The sequence below is a fragment of the Asterias rubens genome, chromosome 13 (assembly GCF_902459465.1).
Source record: "Asterias rubens chromosome 13, eAstRub1.3, whole genome shotgun sequence".
Classification (NCBI taxonomy): Eukaryota; Metazoa; Echinodermata; class Asteroidea; order Forcipulatida; family Asteriidae; genus Asterias; species Asterias rubens.
Genome location: NC_047074.1, coordinates 13,469,276 through 13,488,122, shown reverse-complemented (window position 1 = coordinate 13,488,122; position 18,847 = coordinate 13,469,276). Strand labels below are relative to the sequence as shown.

Genomic DNA, 18,847 nt, shown 5'->3' with positions numbered 1-18,847 from the left:
GTAAAAGATTAGCGGTATACTGAACCCTTTGAATCGCTTTAAAGATCGAGACCTGGGATGGATTTCACAAAGAGTAAAGACTAGTCTTATCTCGAGTTAGGACGAGTTGCCCGTCCCAACTTAGGACTAGCCTTAAGTTTTAATGTCTCCTAGGACTAGTCCTAACTCTTTGTGAAATCGACCACAGCATCTCAAACACTCTGTAGTCTCCTGACGATGGCTAAAGCAAGCTAGTGGAAATATTGGTTGATGTTGGTCAGAGGGCTAGTGTTGTGTGAGGGAGGTTGGTGCTTCGTAAAGGTTGGTGTTGCGTGGATTAGGGATGGAGGTGGAGATATTGCTGTTGTTTATGTGTGGAGAAGATTGGGATTGATATCGGGTTGATGTTGAGAACGAATTGTCCCTCCCTAGAGATTGGTGTTGCATTGAGGAATTAGTGATGATGTGGAAGGAACTTGTGTTAGCTAAACAATTTGGAGTTTGTAGCAGGCTCGTGTTGGCTGGATTGTATTTGGTTAAGACTTGTATATTTGGTTTGCGGTAACACCATGTGTGTATCTACTTGCCAGGTAGAGTTGTTCTTAGGGAACTGTCTTGCTTTATTCTACTGCCGTGGAGTAGATAATCGGAGGTTCGGGAGACTTCTCAGTTCTGAAAAGAACTGTCCTGCTTTTTAACTATTACCAGGGCGGATGGTATAGAAATTAGACTGGACTACTACTTTAGCTTATAGGATCGTAATTAACTGTACTGTCGTGGAGTCAGTGCTGAAAATTGGTCTCAACGTTTCGACTAGCTTGCTCTAGTCATCGTCAGGTTAAGACTTCTTACCTGTTTTGTTGGGTGTGAGTGAGCATTATCAAAAGCATCAAGCCTCCTAATAGCTTCAGCTAAAGCGACTCTATGAAGAGGATCCCATAACTTCTCTCGTCTCTCTTTCTGTTCATAAAGAAAAACAACCTCATCGTTGAACTCATCACTTATTTAATAATTAAGATGCAAAATGTAATGGCCTTGTCACACGAGGCAACTTTTACAAGTAACTTGGCTAAACATTCTCTGAATTAACAAACTCAAAACTGGCTTAAAACCGAGTAAAATTTATTACTGCCCAGGACCATGGTGAGCCCACCAATCTTGGTGTTAGTACGAACTGGGTTAACTTTCCTATGGGTTAGATGTTATAGTGTGAAAGGAATCTACGGGTCTGTTTTAATCCATGTAGAAGACTTTTTAAACGGGTCGCAAATTATACGAATCCAAGGTAGGTAGTATGAAAAGGGCCTTTGTCTCTTTAAGACACTGGACACCTTTGATTATTGTCATAGACCAGTCTTCTCACTTGGTGTATCTCAACATATACATAAAATAACAAAACTGTGAAATTTGAACTCAATTGGTCGTCGAAGTTGCGAGAGATATGAAAGAAAAAACACCCTTGTCGCACAAGCGGTGTACTTTCAGATGCTTGATTTCGAGACCTCAGCTGAGGTCTCAAGTTCAATTCAAATAATTAAGTGAGAAATTACTTCTTTCTCAACAACTACATTACTTCAGAGGGAGCCGTTTCTCACAATGTGTTATACTATCAACAGCTCTCTATTAATCGATTCCAAGTAAGTTTTTTATACTAACAATTATTTTGAGTAATTACCAATAGTGTCCAGTGCCTTTAAAGAACGACAAGAATTAAAGCCACTCATGACTTCAGAATGACCAGATTAACGATCTCTTTGGCTTTAACAACTTACTTGTATTCTTTCTTTAAGTGGCTTAGGATATAATTCATACACATTCTTCACCCCAATGTGATATCTATTGGTAGGATTCTGCCAGCTTGGTGGGATCTGTGAACAAAAGTGCAAGCAAGAGAACAAATATTTTATTTATTAAAATTGTTTTCTAAAACATATTTTAGTTTATTATTATCGATAGTTATTCTGAGTTGTATTCAATCTGAGGTCAAGACGCTCTGCAGACGGTATGCCGTCTTGCATAAGACACACTGCTCCGTTCAGTAAATCAATTTAAGCATCACCACCGCCTCCCAGCAGGAGCACGTCTCCACTGGAGACCCTTATTGATTTGTAACACGGCGTAAATGTTCTGCAGTCGTGTTCACTCAGACTGAATCTAGTCTATTTGAGATCCATGTCTACGGGTCTATGACCCTTTCCATTGATTGGATACTTAAAGTAAGATAGTGTTGGGTCAGTTTGTTAGTAATTATTTAGTTTGGCAATTCATTCAGGCCTTTACTTCATTCACAGAGGCAACTAGGCGATTGCCCTTATGCACTTGGTCATTGCCTCTATCATTTCTAACGATCTATGACTTTGCAGACCTGTAAGTGTCTTGCTCACGGACACAAGTCTTGTGCATCTACCCTTATTTCTAGATTCACAGAGCATTTCTGATTAGCATGACCACAACTTGTCACAGCGACCCCATTACGTCTTCAGAGTTCAAGGTGAAATCTTTTTAATCTACCTGTAGTTTTCGTCCGGTGAGACCGGTGATTTCTCCATCTTTAGCCTCGACGACGGTCGATGTATTTACATCTCCACTTCCTGTTGTGTCGATGATGTCAACAATTTTAGGAAGACCCTGAGATGTAACCTGTATTAGGAATAAAACAAGGTGACAGAAAAGAGGAATTTTGAGATGAAGATGAAATAAATATATTTAAGGGAGATTGAAACAAAAATCTTTTTTGTCAAAATTTTCTATTGAAATGCTAAATTTCTTACAGATTTCCTTGACAAATTGAGCTCAATTCAAGTATTGAATAGTACTCGCAATAAAAAATATTACATCTTGATTTTAGCAAAATAATAGGCACAGTAAAAAGAGGGGAAAGAGTTAATAATGTAGACCAAAATAAAGATAGTACGGGGGCTGCCAGTGTCAAGGCTTGTAGAAGACAGCAGGGTACCCCCATGCACAAGCTACCGCATCGTGTCATCTGCATACTGACTGTTAAAAATGCTATGTCAGACTTTTGGCCTCAAACATTAAAAAATAGATTTTTTTGAGTGAATACTATTTCAAAGAGTATCACCCGCTCTAACGAAAAAAAGGTTAACTTTTACCTTTAATGGTCAGGAACCATGACAAAATTTTAAAACGTTTCTTATAAAACACATAAGAATTGGTCACATGATATATTGTCGGGATCCCAGACAACTTATTTTGAGCACTTTATTTCACTGCTACTAATAATTGGTGGACTTTTTCGAGCAATGGCTCAAATAAAAGCTTGTAAGTTTCTCGACCCCCATCAAAATACCTATTGAATTTTAAATCAAAATTTGGGGGTCAAATCGGCCAAAAATCAGACGTACAGTAGCATCTTTAATATTGAGTAGATAATATTGATTTTTGAGAAGCAACTGAAACATTTTGTGAAGCATTTTGCCCCTACTATCTAGGCCTGATATTTATCTTTGAAAGGGAAAGGCCACTTTAATTTTTCTAAGGGCACTTCCATTGAAAAGCCTTTAAGTCTATGAGCAACTTTGTAGGGGCACCAAGGCCAAGACAAGGGGCAACAGAGGCAAAGGCCTCAGTAACTCTAGGCGTGCTTTAGGCCTACAGGGCTGTATGCTTCGTTTTTGAAAGGGCAAGGGCACCAAGGCATTTTCTTCTTGGTAAAAGGGCACCCTATGATGAAATTGCAAATTTGTACTGGAGCATTTCATGGGCACCAAGGCAGTGATCAGGGGACACGGAGGCAATCGCCTTCGTTGCCTCCGTGAAGTATCAGGCCTGGGACTACATGTCTGTGGGAAATCGTTCACTGCCGATGACACAAAATAAGGAGTAGGTCACTTTTATGATGTAGGCCACCCGTTTTCTTCTTACGGCATGAACGAATCATTGATCGGATTAGGGAGTAACAACATAGGCCTACTCATCGGTTCCTGTTGTAGGCTGGATTCAACATTCTAAAAAACAACACATTACAATGTTTATTGCTGTTTGACACGTATCAATGCTCATCCGATTATGCCTTGGTCAGTAAGCACATCTTATGACAGATTGGCGTAATGTTTTTTGTAATCATATCACATTCATTGATTATTTAAAAAAAAATAGTATTTAATTTTAAAGTGATATATTTTTTAAGGCCTTGAACTACACTCTTGAAGGGGAAAATCTCTTGAATTAGGCCTACAATATAAAATACAGGGTTGGTATGGATAAAAAACATACTTGTTTTAACTTAGTCTGAAAGCTTACTGATTTGAAGTTCATACTAAACAATTTTTTGTCTGTGAAATATTTTCTTCTGAAATGAATAGAGCCTAGACGTAGATTCAAGGAAACTGTCTGAAAACCTTGAAGCAAAAAAAAAGCTGATGTCAGTTTTTAAAATCAAAATTAAGGACAATGTGTTTACATGCTGGAAATTAAGTGTTTTTTGTTCACTGAACTCACACTGCACGGATAAAAGCCCACATGTTCACAGGTTTGTCATTTCATGTATGTTTGGATGGTTGATTGATCACGCAAAACATGAACACTGTCTGTGACTACATTTGTTTGACTACCAATCCTGTATACAAAATATGTATGTACCTTTTTTTAGGGCCTACAAGTATTTTCGCACGTACATTTTTAGTGCCTGAACGATTAAAGCTATAAATCACATGTGTCATGTGTGTAGCAGCAACTACTTGTAATTAATGAACATTTTCCCATGTGAAACACTATACAACTGGCATTTTACACATTTCAAAATTTTCTGACTCATAGAGAAATAATAGTAATAGTATCTTCAATTCTTGTTTTAAAAACATCGATACTATGCCAACCTTTATTACAGTATCTAGCAGCATCTCACATTAAATTACGGTCCGCAAATGGCCGGGTGACGCACAGGAAATTGTACAAATAATGGCAAGACATGAGCAACGTCTATATTACTTACAATCTTGTCACAAGAAAATGAAATGTGTTTATTACTAAAAACGAACCCGATGATTCATAACTCAGTTAAGCTGTTGAAAGACTTTTCATCTTCTTGCAGGCTATAATTAAAATTATCAAAATGTACAGCACAGTGGTTATGTCTTTTTGAAAGATTAAAAAAAAAACTAAAATGAAATCAAACAATCTTTTAACCATAATTGTTATTATTTGTAATAATCTTGTCTAGGTTCTCAGTCTGTTTTCGGAAGAAAAAAAAATGATATCTTCCATAAACAATAAAGTGCAGGGTTCCCCCCTGTTTTGTTTAACTGTAGGGCATTCGGGACTCACATTTTTAATGATTGGCCCAAGCATTCTGAATTGAATGTTTTCTACTTGGTGTTTATCTTGGTACAAAAAGTTATACTGTACTGTGCAATCTGGAACATTCTTCTAAATAGTTCTCTAGTGATGTTTTTTAATACCCTAAGACAGCGCTTTTAAATAAAACAAAATCAGGATTCTTTAAACGCATTCAAGCCCGAGCCCAAATTTTAGCAATTTTGAGAGAAAAAAAATTGTTTGTATGTACAATAGGTAGTTTTTTTCCAATGGACCCGTCAAACAATCAAATTAGCTTGAAATAAAACAAACACCATTTCCCATCGTCTTACTCATGTATTGAGACGAACATCTGTACAAATATATCTAGTGTCATCTGATGTTAAATTACAACCCTTGAATGGTTAAGCAACTGACTGAGCAAGATGGAAGATAAGGCAAAAAAGAAACCATGTTTAGCATCCTCTCTTTTTTGAAAAAAGGAAGGAGGGCCTTTTTTTTCTTCTTCACTCGGTCACCAGACATATTTTTTAATACAAACGGCTGGACTATTTTTCGAAACGATTTTTGTTGCTGAGATCAATAAAATATATAATTTTTGTTTGTGAAAAAAAACACCATATTTTTTTTTCTGGTTAGGCGGCCTCTTAAAAGGAAGAAAGCAGGCATGCTTAACATATTTTTATTTTTATTCGGCCTAAGTAAGAGACATGCTAACGGAATGAGTCACTCTACGATGACATGTAATGTCACGGCTTCTAAACATCTCAGGCACGGCCTACAATGTACATTGGATGCATCACCACGATGCAGCCCTGGCTATTACTCACTGCAGCAAGGACCAGTCAGGGAGGATGGATCCGTGTTTGTGTGCCGCCTGTGTGGATGGAGTGCGCAAAGCTTCGTTGTCACATTCTGGGATTAAGCACAACGAACGTGACACTTTTGCGTTGTTATACATTGTACAGGTGTCTGGGGGATTGCTCGTTGCAAACGAGGGACAAATTGGTGTAATAGCAGCGTGATTTGACACATTATCGCAGCGTACGTTGTTGTGGAAGGTTCGCTCACATAGCAATAATGCAATGTAAATTATGAATGGAAGTAACCACAATACAAATTAAGCATCAATAAAACCTAGTGTACTTAATTTTGCATCAAAAATTAATTCTTGGTTTTTGTTTTAAAATTTATTTTATCCATGATAACAAAATACACAAAATCGTCATTAAGTAGTTAGTAAGTGAAAGTTTTTCATTGGTCTTCCGTTGAAAAAATCATTTATCACAGCATTTTCCTACACACCAAATTTCAGTCGGATCATCTTCGGACAGCAAAAGGCTTGACAAAAAAAATAAAACGTTTAGAGGCAGTGGACACTATTGGTAATTACTCAAAATAATTATTAGCATAAAACCTTTCTTGGTGACGAGTAATGGGGAGAGGTTGATGGTATAAAACATTGTGAGAAATGGCTCCCTCTGAAGTGCAATAGTTTTGGAGAAAAAATAGTAGTTTTCCACGAATTTGATTTCGAGACCTCAGATTTAGAACTTGAGGTCTCGAAATCAACCATCTAAACGCACACAACTTCGTGTGACAAGGGTGTTTTTTCTTTCATTATTATCTCGCAAGTTCGATGACCGATTGAGCTCAAATGTTCACATGTTTGTTATTTTATGCATATGTTGAGATACACCAACTGTGAAGGCTAGTCTTTGACAATTACCAATAGTGTCCAGTGTCTTTAAGCAAAATAGACTACAACTTCAAGCTTCTGCTTACATCTTGTACTGTTTGTTGCCTGGGAAGACTACATGTAAATCAAGCCATTAATAAATGATCATTATAAAGTTAAACCAAAATTGAAGGCCACCATGCCTTCAACATGTAACAAATTTCACCACCTAATTGTCAATTGGTTTTCCCGCTGACATTTTGTAGTTTGACAGAGCAGCCATGTACGATGTATGTTAGGCTTGATTAATGTACTAGAGCCAATGATGGGTGAAACAGTGACTCACCAAACTCCCGATTGTGACAAATGTAAATTATTACTATTTCAGGGAAACCACGGGGACCAGAGTGGGGAAGCGGGGCCAAAAGAGTGGAAGACACTTCATTATTGCTGCGTACTTCGGATGAAACGTAAAGCCGTAGGTCCCTCATGTTGTACCAGTGTTGTAGCCACATGCAGTGGGTGGTGCTGGGCGGGCCTGCCCAGAACTAACATTCTAACCATTTTTGCCCAGCACTCGGAGCAAAGTGCTGCCCAGCACAGATTTCCCAAAGATTGCACTTCAGCAATGCATGATGGCCCCATATCTAAACATGAATAATCTGGTAACTGCTTAAATTGGATTTAGACCCCATCACTAAACTACAATACTGTACGCACGTAACAAATATAACGAGAAAAAAAAAACAGTTCAAGGCCTCCCTATCACTTTATTGTGAAGAGTAGAGGGTTTGCCGTGACGTTTCTGGCAGAGGCTTCTGACTGCGCCGCAGCACCTTGTAAACCTGGTTAAATGTCGGCCTACTAGAGCCAACCTGAGTGATAGATGAACAGTGACTCACTAAGACGAATGTATTATTACTATTTCATGGAAATCACAGGGACCAGAGGGGGAAGCGGGGCGGGAAGAGTAGAATAATTACATCCATGATGCAGAGATTTCTTGTAAAGGCACCTGGGACCCGAGGGGGTTCTTACATGATTTATAAGTTATGAGGCAACTTTGTCCAATTTTTCACGCTCTGATCATGAGTCAAAATGCAAAGTTTTGTCAGACCTACATGTATGTTTTCAGGCTCAATACCTATTGGAGCATTGCCCGAATGCATGTTTTAAGTGCCCCTTGGTCAGTTGCTTTGGTGCCCTTCTTTTGAAATATTTCAATGCAAATATTTCACTTCACTGTTTAATCTGGAACTTGGAAGGTAAATAGTTTTTCCCCTACATGTACAACTGAAAAGGGGGTGGACTATTTTGTTTATCTTTTTTTCTTTCTTTAAATCTGTTAAATCTGGGAATTTATGTACGCGCTCTCTTTACAAGCCTAAAATTACTGGGAGGCCACGGAGGCCCTGACCTTTGTTGCCCTGGTCTTGCCCTTGATGGTGCCCCTTCAAAAGTTTAACAGTCACGATTAAAAAAAAAAAAAAAAAAAAAAAAAGGGATTTGCGCGATGTTCTGGCTGTGGCTGGCCACTGGCTGCTGAATGCACGGTAGCACCTTGTACTTGACAAGTACAGTAGGTGCTACAACGTACATCGGGCCTCATACACAATGTACGTGTAGTGCTAAAACACAGCTCTCTGCTTGTGCTTACACAATGGCTTCAATCAAAAGCACTTTGATACACCCCATGGGTGCAACAATACAGCGCTAATAAGAACCCATGAGGAGGACGTCAGTGTTACAGACATTTTGTAATGAATGATTCAGAATGGATTCAGAATCCCATTTGGAAGTGCTCTGCACTATTCACTGACCATGACTAAAAACTAATGTCTCACAAACTAGTGACACGCGCAAATCCCTTGATAGCCCTCACATTTTTTATTGCAAGCTGTTATGTCCTAATCCTTAAAATGACTGACGCAAGTATTGATGTACGTTTATAACATTTAATGTCAACTTCTTTGCTCCATGGCTGGAATGAACTCTAGCTCACAACTCAACTCTCGACTGAAACAACAACTCAACAGCGCAAGCTTAAAGTGGCACGCGACTTGAAGCGACTTCACTACACAAGCGTTTCTCGCTGCTTTGAGAAGTCGATGCAAATATCTGATGATCCCATACCTCAAATGAGCACAAAACAGCCACGGCTCAAAGTTGGGTGGAAAATTCACAAGACTGCAGGGCTTTGAGCAGCTCAAAGCATTTACTGGACCAGAATTATTTTTACAAAACCAGAATTGAAAAGAGAAAAACAAACATCGTACCCAGTTTAACATTTTGCACTGAATTTGATCAACCACTAAAAGAAAATCGCTCCTATTAGTACAGACATGTATTCTTCGCTTCTCAACAGAATTGAAAGAATTTACAATGGGAGTGAAAGTCAACACTTGAACAAAACACAACACTGCCAAACTTGTCCGGTTGTGAGTTAACTGGCCCGATGCTAATATCACTGACCTCGGAACGGTGGCCCAGTGTACCAAATTGAGCTTTGGCAATCCCTATAAATCTAAAATCAGGGGTGAGAGTCACTGCTGACAACAAATGTGTCCGAGTTTATAGGAGGTATGTTGAAATGATGGCTTTTCTGTCTTTTGGTTAAAGGAACACGTTGCCTTGGACCGGTTGAGTTGGTCTTTAAAAAGCGTTTGTAACCGTTTGCTATAAAATACATTGGTCGGAAAGATGTTTTAAAAGTAGAATACAATGATCCACACAAAAATATGCCTCGAAATTGCGTGGTCTCCCTTTTACCTCGTCGAAACACGGTCGGCCATTTATGGACGTCAAATTTTTTGACCCCCTTAAATGGCCGACCGTGTTAGTTCGCAAAGCAAAAGGAAAATCATGCAATTCCGAGGTAAATTTGTGTGGATCATTGTACTCTACTTTAAAACATCTTTCCAACCATAGATGCCAAGCGGTTACAAAATGCTTTTTATAGGGGGCCTACTGCCAACTCGTCCCATCCAAGGCAATGTGTCCCTTTAATCCCCAAGGTTTAGATTTCACAGAGAATTTAGGGAACAGTGTCCTCAGCACTATTTAGAACCAGATCCCAGACTGGTGTTTCTTTATTGTGGAAAAAAAATAATGGCCGCTTTTCTTTACAATGCTGACTTCAAAAGGTCTGAATTCAGATAAAAGCCTGAACTTTCTCTGTTAATGGATGGTCTGACAATGAGGTCATTGGAGCACATCTATCACCTTGGAGAGGGACTGTGACTGACCCAAACAGGGACCTGAAATTGTCAAGGTTCTAAATTCAAGTGAGATTTGCCTTTGCATCAAAGTGTAAATGATGACTGTGATCAAAGGGGCGTGGACTATTAAATTTGGTGGCACAAATAAACACACACTGTTTTCACTGCAAATCTATTGCGAATTTGCGAGCATCAAATTTGCTTGGTCGCATTCCTGAGGCTGGTTCATACTTCCAGTCCAGCGAATGCGGTACCATTTTTGTTGTCACAAATTTGCAACGAATAATTTGGAACAGTTGAACTGTGTTCATTTCCTGCAAAACAATCGCTGCAACCTATTATTATAGGATAACTTTCCGTATGGCGCCACCACTTTTTCACTCATTTTTACAAAAAGGGATATATCAATCAGGTAAATTAGATACTATATTATTTTATTTCGAATGAAAAAGTGGTGGCGCCATACGGAAACTTTTCCTTATTATATTTTTACTCCATTGTATAATTTGCAATAGGCAGGCAGTATGAACTTGGCTCACGAAGTATGTTTGAACAATGGGCCATACTTCAATTATACATTTAAATCACCTTAATAACAAAATTTATAAAATATTTAGTAAGGTCTATTTTTTATCGGGCTTCGCACTTATTCAAGGATTTTAAGTTTTACATACATTGTACTTATTGGATACTGGTAAACTATAGTTGCGAAAATGTTCGTTCCGCTATTGTCTTCACAAATAAGTTCTAAAGAGTACATATAGTGATGTACTGGTAAAAAATATTTATATTTAGGCTTTATTTATATAATTTGATATTATTTAAAAAAGAAATTAAAAATTTATAAATAACAACATAACAAACTCATCTATGAAAGAAACATGGTGTAAAATCATGGTTTTAAAACCGCAAATCCTTTTAGCACGTTATTTACTAAAATACTAGCGTAAAACTCAATGGCAAAACAATACAATTGCTTATTAAAATCGTCCACCCCTTTCTTTAAAATAAATATACCCCGCCCACCCCATCCTGCCTGCCGGGTTTTGTTGATGACCGACTGACTGACTGACTGGTGGCCCGTTTTTCAAGCAGCCAACGACATACGTCTGGACACCCTCGAAAAAGTACCTACAGTAAAAAGAAAAAAAACATTTTTTTTTCTTACCTGTAAACCTGGCGCTCCTGGGTCGACGCCCGTGTCCAAAATTGCGATGGTGACCCCCCTGCCATCATATTCTGGATATTTAGAGAGAAATGCTGTCGCTCCTGTCTCTTTCTTTGGCAGTAAACCGGACGCAGGGAAGCCCGTATCAACTAGAGAAACCATCTTCCTTCCACCATACGGACTCTCTCCTACAAAAACTAGTCAATATACTAGAAATTATCAGTCCCCTTTTTGTAGGTGGGTTAAGGGCATGTGTTTGAATTAAATCCCATTCAATATGCACCTGTCCGTTTCAGTACCTTTGTAGCGATAGGAGAAAAAATAATGAACATCAGCTGGTGTTGCAGTAGAATCGATTATCAAGAATCGACAGAAAATCCGGGTCCTTTCATTGATTGATTGTGTTGCTTATTGGGAAACGATAGAGGGCGGTTATTCCCATAGCGATTGTAAACTATCGGACAAGTTTACTGCTGAAAACAAGAGTTGATTGCAAGCCGTTTTGAGGGGTAATATTAAGATTTGTAAGGAATTTCAGCTTGATCTATCTTATTGCTAAACTAGGATATATGCATTTTCATATAGATATTAATAAATAATGACTGAATGAAGAACTAGGCAGTGCTCAGTAACTTACTGAGTAAGACTAAGAGATTGTGACTGTGTGGTCTGTGGATGGATGGACTCTGGAAGCATTCAATAATTGATTGATTCATTGAATAAACTGCGCGTGGGGGGGGGGGGGACACACTGTGTTTTGTTTAGCCCACCTAGTTGGCTGTCTTTGGTTGAATGAATGCAAGTAAAAATAATTTATAAATATGACAAGATATTTGCTATTTCATGACATATGTTGTTCAGATTGTATTGTGTTTCTTAATTATAAATAAATGGCCTGACGTTTTGACCTTTACACTACAGACTCAAAATTTGTTGCGATAACAAAACCCTCCTCCCGACGGCCACACGGAGGGGGGTTACGTTATCGCAACTAACTCAAGATCTAGGAGACAAGAGGCTTTCTCGTATCTAATTTTTCATTACATTATTAAGCCTTTGATTTGAGAAAGACTCTGTTAGGGTCGAAACGCCAGACCATTATTCCCAATAACTATACTTTACATCGACCATAGGTCCTTTTGGTTGGTAAGCAGTTTGCAACAGCTAACTCTATTTTCTTAATTTATCCTAATTAATGATATAGTGATATGAGTGGCACTCAACGCTGAGATGTGAACCACGGCGGATCATCAAGATGTCTAGAAAGCCAGTCAGGAAAGTTCCAGATACTATTGAGCTGCTTGAAAGAATACTTCAGCGGACAACTCTTTCAACACAAAGAACTGGACACAACAACGTTGAAGGTTTGTAGTAACTTAATTTCTTCATAGTTTTAAATATTATAGCATCCCCCAATAAGCCTATTCGCAATTGCAGCTGCGCATGTCTGTTACTGACTGACAGCGCAATTTGTTTATCTCCTGTGACCTTTGTGGGAGATAAACAAATCTATGTCAAAAGGTCACGGGAGATAAACAAATTGCGTTGTCAGCAGTAACAGACATGCGCAGCTGCAATTGCGAAAAGGCTTATAATTTGATCCTGTAAATAATAGGAATTAAAGGCAAAGTATACCTTTGGTTTTTTGGAACCATTCAATTGTTTAAATCATACAAATATTCTATATGACAGTAAAACTAGCCTGTGAACATTTCATTTCAAACGATGTAAGTATTTTTTTAGATATTTTCAAAATTGATGTTTAACTGTTGACTTTGAGTCTGGTAAATATAAAACTATACTTATCCATATTGGAAAGAGGTGAATCTTCTCTGAGTGCTTGTTAAAAAAAAAGGAGTTTACACATTTAAAGGCAGTGGACACTATTGATAATTACTCAAAATAATTATTAGAATAAAACCTTAATTGGTAACAAGTAATGAGGAGAGGTTGATAGTATAAAACATTGTGAGAAATGGCTCCCTCTGAAGTGCCATAGTTTTCGAGAAAGAAGTAATTTTCCACGAATTTGATTTCGAGACCTCAGATTTAGAACTTGAGGTCTCGAAATCAACCATCTAAACGCACACAACTTCGTGTGACAAGGGTTATTTTTCTTGCATTATTATCTCGCAACTTCGATGAACGATTGAGCTCAAATTTTCACAGGTCTGTTATTTTATGCATATGTTAAGATACACCAACTGTGAAGTCTAGTCTTTGACAATTACCAATAGTGTCCACTGCTTTTAACTTTATTAAAAGTTCTTTCTAATTTAGATTCTGGTCTTGTAATATAACTTTTGGCCAGGTAAACATTTTGAGTTTCTTACCCCCAAATTCAAGCCCTGTTTTTGTGAAATTTAATGTGTAAAATATTTGTTTCACTAATTAAGATGTCGGAGGCAAGGTCTACGGTGACTTCTTAAATTTCACTCGTCAAGAGAGGGAGAATGCAGTCAACCAAGCTGTCAAGGAGGCAGAGGACCGAGCGGAAAGAAGGTTAAAGAAATGTCTTCAAGAGGCACATCGGAAAGCTGAAGCTGAGAAGAGGAGGGCATTGGAGGAGGCTCGGCTGGTAAGGATTGTGATGAAGAGAAATCTGCGGTTGTTTTCTTTTCTTTTGTTTTTGCGCCTGATTTCTTGCCTCTGGCATCTAGTGGCAAGTCACGGCCTAGTAATCACAAACTCTGATCAGAGTTAGTGTCCCTTTAATGCGCCTTTCATTTATATTATAAATTTATCATAACTAAGGACACATTAGTTTGTTTTTCTTCTGAAAATGGCGACCCCCCAAGAACAAGTCACAAAAGCACCCTCAAGAGTCCTGTTTCCCATTCTGAAAACTGTGAGGTCCTGTGGTCTTAATATTTTGTTTCACAACTATTTTGCTGAAGGGATTTAAACAGGTCGACATCGCTAACGACCGGTCGGCGCATGAAAGAGTTAAAGAAAACCCTGCATTTCTTCAGGTTTTTAAAAGTTTAAATTTGCCATTGGGGCTCAAGCAGGGTATAGACCTCGTGCATTGACGGCATCCAGCCGCCGTCTTAGAGGTTAAACGATGACGAAACATCAAAACGCTTGATCTGTAATCGCGGCACACAGGTTTGGTCAATGATAGGCCGCTTTTTTACCTCTAGTGAGAGCACCCTACTGCTATGGCATGTGCATAAGGTCTATAGTGCACATGTAACTATAGTCACCTCCCCCACCAAGGTAGATACGTCTTTAATCGTCTTCATTTTATTTTCCACAGGAAGCAGAACGTACCGCTGCCCGCGTTGCCGAAGCCAGGGATCAACTTGAGGCGGAGAGAATCGCCAAATTAAAATGGGCCTTCAAGATTGAGAAGGAAGACGCTCTGCAGAAACAGTGGGAGGAATGCGAGAGAATTAAGAAAAAGGCAGTTGAGGATGCTATCAACGAGACGACAAAAAGACTGAAGAAAGAGTTTGCTCTCGAGAAAGAGCTCGCTATTGCCTCAGCTCTCGCTATAGCTAGGGTGAGTTGTAATTTTAATTCACTTGAGGGTTGAACAAAGAAAATTGAATAGAGTGGGACTCGAACCAACAGTCTCGGGATTAACGTGCTAGTGCTCTACCAACTGAGCTTTAAGCCCTATGTTGGCAGTTCCTCGTAGGGTGTCTTTTACCAAGGAGAAAATGCCTTGCCGTTGCCTTTTCAAAACTGAAGCATACCGGCCTGGGAGTGTTCCTATTCATTCAATCTCATGAGGGAGAGATTTGAAGATTTGCCAAAAGTAGGCGTGTCAATGCTTCACCTTTCTCATTACAGGAGAAGTTCCGCAAGAGATTGGAGGAGGCGATACGAGCCACAAAGGAGGAATGCGAGAGGATAGCTGCTGAAGAAGCTGCTAGAGTCGCTAAACTACATCGAGCCGAAGTACTGAGATTAGAACATATGTAAGTGTCAGACATCTGGGTCCAATTTCATAGAGTGCTATGCAGATGCAATTTTCTGCTAAGCAAACATGAGCAAGATACGTATGGTAAATGTAGAAGGGTTGTTGGCTGGTAGCTTTATTCTGGTAAGCATAATTTAAGATGGGCAGAGAATACTGTTCCTCTCTTGTCTGAAAAGAAGTGATAGATTTACTCAGTTTAATGATTGCTTTTTTATTCTTTTGCAGTCATTGAACTAACTCTTAACCACAATTTTGTTGAGCGTAATTTAATTTTCATTTCCTTGGCTGCCTCGTAACTATAGGGGTTCAGTTGGATGGGTGTTGAATTGTTGGTCAACTCGCTAGAAATGTAACCAATATTATTAGAGGGTTAGAGAACTCATGATTTAATGTTTCAAAATGAAATTGACTGCTGAGTTAACAGGGTATCGAGTCGAGACTAAGATCAAGACCAGTGAGAAATGATCTTGAGACAGATCCTGAAACCATGATAATTATCGAGGTTAAAAATGGTCGCTGAAACTACAAAATTCATTATTTTAATTTCTTCCCCCTTAAAAGCATTGAGGACTTGCAGCGACAGGTGAGAGACGAAATAGAGGCAAGAGAGATGGTCCAGAACGATTTCAAGGTAAAGACAAAAATATTGTTGAGTTTATTCATGAATTTCCTTAATTACAGTCACATTTTAAGATTAAATTACATCCACTAAGTATTTCCAACAACAGAATGCTTTCAATTAAACTTTTGTGTTTTCATTATTGAGGTCAGAATCCGATCAATAAATATTTAGTATTTACAAGTGGTACTACTGGGGTCGCTTTCACAAAGAGTTAGGACAAGTCCTAACTTAGGACTAGTCCTAGGAGATATGCAAATTGCATGGATAGTCTTAAGTTAGGATGAGTAACTGGTCCTAACTCGAGATAAGACTAGTCCTAACTCTTTGTGAAATCCACACCTGGCCCCCTTGCACAATGCTCTGCACACTAAGGCCGTGTCCCTGACCGACGGTGATTTCGGCTACACCTATTGCTAGATCAGGGCGTCTGTCATGGCAGACGTGGCGTGTAATGGTCGCACAGAGCGGTTAAAAGCACCGGATTCAAGCTCTTGTGTTTGAACCGCAGAGTGTGGGTTCGAATCCCGGTCGTGACACTTGCTACGTGAAATTGGGGAGGTAGTGCTTTCTGCTCTACCGGCCAGGCTTCTGACAGATGATACCCAAGCCTACATCCGTATGGACTGTAAAAGGGGTAACCCTGTTTCAGCTCTAGGAGTAGGTGGCAACGGCCTCTGGAAAAAAATAATTGTAGCCCACACCTTGAAGTGGCCTTCAGGCCTTGTGTGTCCGGCGACTTGACTTGCATAAAAATAAAAAAAAGACGTGCGATCTAGCCCTAGCTGTAATCGAAGTCGCCATTTCGGACACGGTCTAAAAAGTGTCTACCCCGTCTGGCCACCATTTTGAGAGACCAAATGTACACAAAAGAATCAACTCTCAAAATGATTATCTTTTGAGTCCATCATAAACTCTTTGGCAAAATGCTGGAAATGGTTGACACACACAGTGCAAGGGTGCGTTCCGCAATAGGGAATGTTAACGCACACTGTGCAGGGGAAACGCCTGGTTTGGCAAGGGGCTCAATTCAATGATGTTGCACCAAAATGGTATGCATCGTTTAATATTAAATCTAACTCTACAAAAATACTCTGTGTTATGGAAAATCCAAATAAAATATACACTTTCTGTACACACAGAAACAAAATGGAGGGCTCTCTGAAATAAAACTTCACACGCTCTCCTAAGTCCAGCCTGTTTTGATATCATGGTCCAAGGCTCAGAGAGTGAACACCCGTTTCTTTTTCTTCTATAATTTGACATAAAAAATCTACTTTTTAAATTTGCTCATAAATTAACTTTGGGCCTGTTTGACCGAGAGCTAAGGTTAATCTTTAGACGAGTTCGGCAATAAAACAATTTAATTTTTGCTTCGAAAAATGTGACATTACAAAATAAGTTACATTGGCAAACTCATCTTTAGTGCTCCACTTTGGTATGTTTTGTACAAATTTCCTGTATCCACATCGGTACTATTGTTTTTTCAACTGTTCAGAGCTTCTTGAATAACTGGATAGTTGGCAGGCCTGATACTTCACGGAGGCAACGGAGGCCTCCGTTGCCCCTTGCCATTGCCTTGGTGCCCTTGAAATGCTCCAGTAGAAATTTACAATTTCCTCATAGGGTGCCCTTTGCTTAAGAGAAACAGCCTTGGTGCCCTTGCCTTTTCAAAAACGAAGCATACAGGCCTGAGTTGGTACATAAAACTTCTGTGAAAATGCTTCAATGTACAACATGTACACTGGAGTCAACATAATGACAAATACTGAACTGTATGGCAATGAACCAAAACTATCCACTAAAATACAACAGCGACGTCTCAGACTAGCAGGGCACTCTTACAGACACAGCAAAGAAACAAAACATGGAGTGAGAAATGGGGGAAGACAAAAAACTCAGCTATACAGATGTAGTTAGGGACATTGGGGTGCTTCCATTTGTTCTTCCCAACTTAATGAGGGATAGAACAGAATGGGCAAATATCAACATGGTTTGTTTGTTTGTTTGTTTGTTTGAATGATCTTCCCATGAAGGAAACGCTGCAAACTCACACAAAGGGATATAAACACCAAGCTGGCAACAGCCAATCTCTCTCATACAAACATTGGTTTCACGTCTATGATTATGAATTATACAAATCAAGAAATTGTGATTCAGTAACTAGACGACAATATTGATTCTAGTCATTGTGAAATGAGCAGTTAGCTTGGTAGGATTGGAACCCACAACCTTGTAATTGCAAGTCCTGCAGCCTAACCACTCGACCTCAGTCGACTGGAGAGAGAGTAATCGTTTTCCTTCAAAAACATCTTTGCCATAATATAACTCTGACTCAACTTATATATATAATAATTATTCACACTAAGTTTGAACAAAATAGCCATGTCTGCACCTATTTGTTTTGTTGAGGTCAAATAAATAACAATTTAACATTTTAAAAAAACTTTTTAATATTTGTTTTCCTTGAAGGCAATCCAACAAGACTATCGTCGCTTCTTGGATTACACTGACGGCAAGTACCACTCGGATTACTTGATGAGGCTACGTAAACATGGCATGAGGTACGATCATAACTGGGATCGGCGTGACAGTGAAGATGTAGACATATTCCCACTGCCAACATTTCTACACAACTATACCAAGCAGGGAAAGGTCAGGGCTGATGACCCATCTGCCAAAGAGAACCGGTTTGCTCGAGTTCAATCCAGATAACATTGGCCTGTTCTAGTTCATTCCAGATCGATCAATGTGCGAGAGAGAACCAGTTTGTTCCAGTTCATTCCAGGTAAATCAATGTGTCACGGAGAATCAGTTTGTCTCAGTTCATTCCAGATGACATTTGTTGTTTTAGTAGTACTGATCAGACAAGGAGAGAATCAGTTTGTTCCACTGTACTGCACTGTATACTCAGTACTTACCCGAGTCCTGTGAAAAATATCACAGGCATATTACTCGGCTGGGATTTGAACCCACGACC

The 18,847-nt window shown here is 39.1% G+C and overlaps 2 protein-coding genes across 5 annotated transcripts in view; one reads left to right on the top strand and one right to left on the bottom strand.

Annotated features, from left to right (window-relative positions):
• The window catches only part of LOC117298252 (tripeptidyl-peptidase 2-like), a 35,584-nt gene extending 24,053 nt beyond the window's left edge, over positions 1-11,531 (bottom strand). Inside the window, exons 1-4 of one of the 2 annotated variants that reach the window (XM_033781389.1) lie at positions 11,321-11,531; positions 2,491-2,619; positions 1,752-1,847; positions 832-939 (exon numbers count right to left, since the gene is read on the bottom strand). In XM_033781389.1, the coding sequence (XP_033637280.1) occupies positions 832-939; positions 1,752-1,847; positions 2,491-2,619; positions 11,321-11,482 (495 nt within the window). In that variant the 5' untranslated portion in view covers positions 11,483-11,531. The remainder of the gene's footprint in view (positions 1-831; positions 940-1,751; positions 1,848-2,490; positions 2,620-11,320) is intronic. The other variant, XM_033781390.1, reaches the window with a different exon arrangement.
• On the top strand, positions 11,498-18,841 carry LOC117298255 (trichohyalin-like). 3 transcript variants are annotated; one of them, XM_033781396.1, is made up of 7 exons: positions 11,498-11,557; positions 12,525-12,684; positions 13,717-13,898; positions 14,580-14,825; positions 15,119-15,246; positions 15,810-15,879; positions 18,340-18,841. In XM_033781396.1, the coding sequence occupies exons 2-7, from the start codon at positions 12,576-12,578 to the stop codon at positions 18,580-18,582; spliced, it is 978 nt and encodes a 325-aa protein (XP_033637287.1). In that variant the 5' UTR covers positions 11,498-11,557; positions 12,525-12,575; the 3' UTR covers positions 18,583-18,841. The 3 variants fall into 3 exon arrangements, with proteins under 3 accessions (XP_033637287.1, XP_033637285.1, XP_033637286.1); XM_033781394.1 differs by lacking the exon at positions 11,498-11,557 and adding an exon at positions 11,754-11,829; XM_033781395.1 differs by lacking the exon at positions 11,498-11,557 and adding an exon at positions 11,780-11,844.
• The last annotated feature ends 6 nt before the right edge of the window (positions 18,842-18,847 follow it).